The sequence below is a fragment of the Musca vetustissima genome, unplaced genomic scaffold, assembly GCF_032173495.1.
Source record: "Musca vetustissima isolate MV318-11 ecotype Yass unplaced genomic scaffold, APGP_CSIRO_Mvet_v1 utg11109, whole genome shotgun sequence".
Taxonomy (NCBI): Eukaryota; Metazoa; Arthropoda; class Insecta; order Diptera; family Muscidae; genus Musca; species Musca vetustissima.
In genome coordinates this window covers 124,502-132,191 of record NW_026877066.1, presented here as the reverse complement: position 1 = coordinate 132,191, position 7,690 = coordinate 124,502, and the positions used below count along the sequence as shown (strand labels likewise).

At 36.1% G+C, this 7,690-nt stretch overlaps 1 protein-coding gene across 1 annotated transcript; it reads right to left on the bottom strand.

The window, feature by feature from the left end:
• Positions 1–316: 316 nt before the first annotated feature.
• Positions 317–5,650, bottom strand: LOC133321598 (uncharacterized). The gene is given in 7 exon segments (XM_061530683.1): positions 317–498; positions 501–989; positions 1,056–1,243; positions 1,315–1,434; positions 5,014–5,203; positions 5,300–5,527; positions 5,530–5,650. Coding segments are annotated over 7 exon segments (1,518 nt in total).
• Between the last annotated feature and the right edge of the window lie 2,040 nt (positions 5,651–7,690).

Here is a 7,690-nt window from a genome sequence, read left to right as displayed (position 1 = left end):
CTTTGTTGGCTAACACTTTCGAAATTTCGAATTTTAGGCAGTCCCCAAAACGTGGACCGACTAACCCATCTGCAGTACAAATTGTACATAGAGTAGCAATGTAAGTGCAAAATTTCAAAGATATATCTTAACTTTGCGATCTCTATCCTTTAAATACCTATAGAAGATCCCTCAAAACTATATTTTTACAAATCGAAATTTTATAGAGAATCATATCAACAGATAAATACCACCAATTAAAAGTATTGAAAAAAGTGATTTACTTTTGAAATTAAAATTTCTTAAAAATTATATTCTTAAATAATATTTTTAATATCTAAAAACGATTCTGCCCCTTTTTTGCCAGAACCATTTCCAAAAATTTTGCTCTTAACATCTTTCCAGTTGCAGATTTTGGTAGAGCATCAAAGAAATAAATTCCACCACGCAGATAATACATTTCGGCAATATTGGTTTTGACATGATCATCTATATCTTTTGCGGTCAACCGACGACCTCGGCATCACGTATTTGGACAATAGCGGCAGCTGTTAAATTCGTAGCCACCATATCGGGTATACCCACAATACAGATATCATAGACACCCGGCAATTTCAAAATTAAATCCTCTAAAATTTGTGGATAAATTTGAAAATTATTTGATTTGAAGACATCATTGCCACGACTGCAAAAGTGGAGAAACCCTTCAGAATCGAAATGGCCAATATCGCCGGTATGCAACCAATTGCCCCGCAAAGCTTTTCTTGTCTCAGCTTCATTGTTGTAATAACCTTTCCAAAAATTTTGTGGTAATTGCACACAAATTTGGCCCATCTGATTGGGACATAAGGGTTTGCCCTCCTCATCGATAATACGTACGACACGATTACTAACCAACTGTCCAATTGTTCCCAATTTACGTTGCTTTGCCGCGATGCCATTCATTGTTGTCAAACCACCTAGCTCGGACATACCATAGGCGACCATTAAACCAGGTCTTTCACTCGATGCTGGTAATATTCTTTGGTGATTTTCAAAGTTTTTAGTTTATCTTGTTTCTGCCAATTCCAAATGACTGGCATTCATTACGACATGAGTGATTTTATGTTTCTCCACCAAATGAAGAAAATAGTTGGGCGTAAAATTGTTCTCGGTAACAATACGACAACACACATTGAGTAGGGAGGTGATCAAAGTCCATATACCCGATATCCAATACATGGGACTGAAACCGAACATAATGGAGTCTGTTGTCAGGTGTGGTCTGAAAGTGGGAAATATGGAAAAAATATATATTTTTTTTTAATTTTTATGAGATTAGATGTTACTACTTACGCATTCTCCTGATTTAGTAAAGCTCGATGAGAACATAGCACCCCCTTTGCCGGACCCGTTGTACCAGAAGAAAAAACTATCAGGGCCGTGTCATTACCATGTAAATTATAGCAGGGGTAACTGAAACCATATATGTTGTTATTATTTTTATACGGTATATACTATATAACCAAATATCTGTGGAACAGATCATGGATATAGAAGACCTCGGAGAAGTTTTTCAATATTGATCTCTTGTAGGTACTGTTCAGAAAAACAGCTTCAGTTTTAATAAACATAAATAAAGAAAAAACATTTACATTACATGAAATAAAAATCCGTGGTTCGTTACGAGTTTGGGCTTGGGCTTGGAATCTCCATGGGCTCAGAGCAACATTTCCCGAAAAATAAAATATATAAAATAAGCTCCCACGAAATACATTCGAAAATTTTTGGACTACTAACAATTTGTATATCCTCCACCATGAGATGAAGTGTTCGTTCCGTGTGCAACAAGTCAAAATATTCGTTGGAGTTAAATTGTATGTCGCTTCAGATATGTCAGTCCGCTGATTGTCCCAGCACAAAATCATCTTTGTAGAAAATTTTAGATAGGGTCTGCTCAGACCCTATATAATTTTATCCCTTTGTGTATAAGGTGTTTCTGATGGTTCCAGGCGTATCTTCTAAATAGGCTGGGTTATTGTGGCAATTATGGTGAGCATTCTAGACATAGGTCCATGTTTGGCATATCTCTCATCGCACTCCATTTTCGGTATACCCCTTAGCCCAAATTTCCAACCTATGCTCCTGTAATTTTGTATTTCGTGTTTCAGACATTCAATCCCGAACGATTTTATGTACTTTAAATGCATAAAGTGTAGGATAATGTCGCTCATTAGATTTTAGTTTGGTTCGTCGAATACCAGAAACCTTTATTTGTATGTTTTCTCTATTTCCACTTATAATAAATATATTTTTGGCTTCTGCGGGTTCTTAGACAATCAATTCCCAACGATTTTAGGTATTTTGAATGCACACCTTTAACTTCCGGTTTTTAAAGACCAGAAGTCTATATTTGAATGTTTTGGTCCATACCACTTCAAATCGATCCTAACAGAAAACTCCATTTGTGAGTATTTTTTTGGGTTCTAGAGTTCACCGTGGGAAGAATATCTCCTTGCAAAAATCGAAATAAGTATGTTTTGTCTCCTAACTGATGCTATCCCATAAAACCCTCGAAATGTTTATTTTTTCAGATTTTCAGAGTATACTTCCGAACTACTTGAACTATTTTGAATGCACACAATAATGTGGATGTGGAATATATCAGTGAAAAGATTTTAGTTGAAATACTCGAAGACCAGGTTTGTCACTTTTATACCCTCTACCACAGTATGGAGGAGAGTATATTATGTGTCCGTTTGTCTCTTGTAATCACTGTAGCCTCTAATCGAATTCAAATAGATATATCAATTTTGTCATTCCATTTTAACTCATATACTCGTATTCTTGACCAGCATAAAATTCTATGACCATCTAAACATGTCCATCTGTTGTAATTCTGAAGGAATTGAGATAGGGTGCATTAACCGAGTTCGCTGAAATTAGGCACATTGGGTATTTATTGAATACCAAATCTCTCCACTAAATATTATAAACATTGGTTCACTTTTTCTGGTAGCCCCCATATAACGGTACCACCAATTTTCGGTATTTTTAAGGTTTTGAGCGTGTTTTTCAACCGAATCCGAATCCTGTACTCGAAATTGTCAGTTTATACCCTACAAAGTATGAAATTCTAAGACGATTTAACCACTTTAGCCGTATGTTTTAAACATTCTACATTCGGAGGATTTCAAGGTAAAAAACTAGAACGTCTGGATCGAAAATGGACAGCCCGCATTTAGCCCTAGCCCCCATATAATGAAAGCTATCCCTTTTCGGCATTTTAAATATTTAGCATGAAGGAAGGTATTGTCATGCAAACATGTTAGGTTCGAAGCTATATCGGACTTCAATTAGGCATATAATTCTAACTCCAAATAGTGAGCGGAGCAGTATAGTCGGACGGGGCCGACCATATGATACCCTACACAACTTCCACGAAAATCTAACATTCTGTGGTTCTATATTCTGAGCTTGGGCAATATTTCGCGATATTTCACCCTTTTGGTCGACTAGAGGTCAACAAATATTATTAATATTCAGTACAGATTCCCTTCACCGTGGGTTGTGTTGTGATGTTCGGCTATCAATTGTGGCCTATAGATCGACTCAAAAAAAAGACCACAAAATAAGTTTTCGGTCTAATTCATCCCAAAATTATTATCTGATCATCACCGAAAATTATAGCCGTTGTACTTGATCATAACTGGAACCTCAGGGAATATTTCAAAGCGATAAGCGCTATATTTCCGCCCTCCAGTGTGGTAATGGGTTACTAAATAATATCTAAATACGTAAGCACCTGTAAATATTTACGTGTAACTCCCACATCCGAGAACATACGACAATATAATTGGTATCGATTTAAAGGCCAACCACTCCTCTTGAGTATACTATCAACTTCTCGGCCCTATGTCCTTCAGGAGTAAATATATACGCCATAGAATACAAATTTTGTAATTTTTCACACAAAAGTCAGGGTCTATTTGACCCGATCTTTATCAAAACAGGCATGCTTATTCTTTGGCCCAATCCCCTTCTCCATGTAAAAATTCGAGATTTTTGGGTCATAATATTAAATATTAATCGATCTTTACCGACCCCTTCCTACATGCAAAATTTCGTGAAGATTGGTCCAAAACTGTGGCCTGTATCGTGTTCACAAATTATAATAGACAGACGGACGGACGGACACACATGTCTAGATCGACTCAGATAATCGAGATATGACAATCGGTATACTTAAAGGTGGGTCTAGGACCAATATTTCTCGGCGTTACAAACTTTTGGGGCTGCACAAAGCTATAATACCCTGACAACATACTTGTTTAGGGTATAAATATCAGGTAATTCCTTCATGATATAATCAATATTGATCCCGCTTTAGAGACGTACGGATACAATTTTTTCTGCAATGACAATTTTCATATTGCAGCAGCATCTTCTACCCACCTTCCGAAATAAAATCCTTGCCCTCTAAATTTCAGTATTTCGGGGATTTTATACACATGCCCCACCCTATCATGCGTCGTCAATATCGGTCCACGCATTGGGGGTTTGCGATTAAGGGAAAAATCTGCATTAAAAATTGCTGAAATTTGTATTTGGCGTGCTTTATGGTTTACAACAATGGCTTGGTATAATTGTTTGTATAGATATACTTTTTGGTATATTCCCTATATTTTCATTTCAAAGTCTTTTTCCCTGGTTCTCTTCAAACCGATGCTATCACAGAAAATCCTATAAATAATCAAATTTTTGGAGGGTTGAACTTTTCTTTCAGATTTTTAGGTATTTTAAAGCGTCTGGAGGCTTTTTTGTTACATTTCAGTTTCCCAAAGTATAAAACACCGTCACAAAAATATTCAATATAGGTACATAGGTCCTCCGGGAAATATTTGGAACTATGACACTATTTAATATAAGACCCATGTAGCAACGGATTTTTCTATTTCTCGCGGTGTAAGACAACAACATTCTCGGCTGCCCAAATTTTGTAATTTCTTCTAAGGTTTTTATTCTGTCAACAGTTAGATTTTTGCTGGGGCTTACCTAAAATATGTCTCTGCTTCGAATTTCAGCAATTCTCTAATATTGTTCACTCCTTCCAAATAACCATTCATAACAAATATTGGACAGTTCAGATTTAATTTGTTACTGACATATCGGGTGTTTTCATAATTTTCAATATCGCAGAATATGATTTTGGGACGAGTCACACCGTAAAGGGCAAGCAAAGTATCTAAAAAATAAAATATTAAAATTAATTCAAAATACATACACCGACAGCAGTTACCAATTATACAATTTCTATAGAGAATAATCCACCTCAACTTACCCTTATCAAATCCCGCATAGACAGCATTTACCGGACTGCCACATAAGAATGAGGCCAAAATTAGGGTTACCACATGTGAGCTGTTGCCACCGTACAGACCAATGATATCACCCACATTTATATTCATTTTTATTAGCTGTTGTGCCAAAATTTGTGCATTTCGATACAATTCTCCGCATGTCATTTTTCCACCTGTCCCATCATGAATTTGTATAATTTTTTGCGTTGCAGCTTCAACTGATGACAGATAACTTCACCAAGCGTTGCATTTTCACTATAGATATCTTTACGCCTGGGTCCATACCACTGACGAAGTTCAGGATCGTATGTTGTTGAGACCAATGGAATCATTTTGATGGTTTCACTTTCAGATGCAAAGCACGACTGTAATTCGATCGAAGAATTGTATTCTGTTTTTATGATAATTTCTGTCTTTGATGACGAGAGTAAATAGATGGATGGTTATTGTAATCATTGCCGATAAGGAAGGCATCTTATAGGCATTTTTATATACGCACACTTGTTGGACAGTGACAAAATCATGTACCTTACATAATATCGGCATATCTGTGGCAGGTATTGATGTGCGCTTATTCCTTATCATTATAATAATAATTTCCAACATTTATCTGCATAGCAATACCCCTAAATTGTAATTTTAAGTACCGCCAAAAAAAATGCATGCTGCATTGGATAATCGATTATCGGTGCTAGACTCTTTTATGTCAATTAAAGACATTGACATTTTGTTGTTGTTGTGTTCACTTGGCTTGAATGGTGCTGATACTTCATATTCTTATCAGTATTTTCGTCAAGAGTGTGTGACGTCACAATGACTAGTACAAATTATTGTAATATTTACATAGATACTACATGAGAGATGCATTGATTTAAATTGCAAGTCATTATACAGTAATCGGCAAATTAAATTTGCAATATTTTTATCCTCTGGCGAACGGCGAAATTTCCATCGGAGACGCCACAATGTATATATAATTGTATTCTTCAGCAAAGTATAAATCTATATCGATTTACCCATGACCTTCCTACGGCAAGATATTTGGCATTGAAAATGGATGAACGTTTTGGTGTAGTAACTATATACAGTGGATATCGGATATAAGAAACTCAAAAAAAAAACGGAGATTTCTTTCTTATATGCGTTTTTTTTTCTTATATGGAATTATCGGATATAAGAAAGTATAAGCTCGGTATTTTTATAATCTTTCTTATATGCTATTTTTTTTTATATGTCATATCCGCCTGTAATTTGTTCGTTGTTGGGTACAAATATCTTAGCAGACAATTTATTATGCATTTCTGTATATGTTTGTAACGGGCAAAATTAAACGAGAGTATGTTTAGAATCACTTTCTGAGACGATTTATGCATGTCCGTCCGTCTATCTGACTGTCTGTCCAAGTTAAATTGTAAAGAAGTTACAGGTCGCATTTTTGATGCGAATTGCATGAAATTTGGCACAGCTCATTTATTTATAAACACTTTGATACGGTGAAAATGTGCCTCATCCAAATATTGGTTTTAGACCCCATGTTTCTTTGGACCAAATCGTTTCAGACAATTTCTAGTCGATTTAGAAATGTCCATCTGCCCGTCTGTCTTGATGGTTGGCACGATAACTCTCGAAGGAAATAATCGATTTCATCCAAACTTTGCACATCTTAATATTGGTTTTAGACTCCATGTTTCTTTGGACCAAATCGTTTCAGACAATTTCTAGTCGATTTAGAAATGTCCGTCTGTCTTGCTGGCTGGTGCGCACGATAACTCTCGAAGGGAATAATCGATTTCATCCAAACTTTGCACATCTTAATATTTATACCCTGCACAACTATGTTGTCAGGGTATTATAGCTTTCTGCAGCCCCAAGAGTCTGTAACGCCGCGAAATATTGGTCCTAGACCCACCTTTAATTATAATTTGTAAACACGATACAGGCCACAGTTATGGACCAATCTTCACGAAATTTTGCATGTAGGATGGGTTCTGGCCAATGAAGACACCTATTGTTTTTGGTAAAGATCAGTTAATATTTAGGGGATGAAATGGACCAAATACTTAATTTTTGTCGGGTTTTCTGGTCGCTCCAGAGGCCGTAATTATGGCCCGAACATCGTGAAATTTTACATGGAGAAAGGGATCGGGCCAAAGAATAAACATGCATGTTTTGATAAAGATCGGTCAATATTAAGCGGGTCAAATGGACCCTGACTTTTGTGTGAAAAATTACAAAATTTGGATTCTATGGCGTATATATTTACTCCTGAAGGACATAGGCCCGAAAAGTTGATAGTATATCCAAGAGGAGTGGCTGACCTTTAAATTGATGCCAATTAACCCCCCCATTCACGATTTTTTATTTTTAAGATT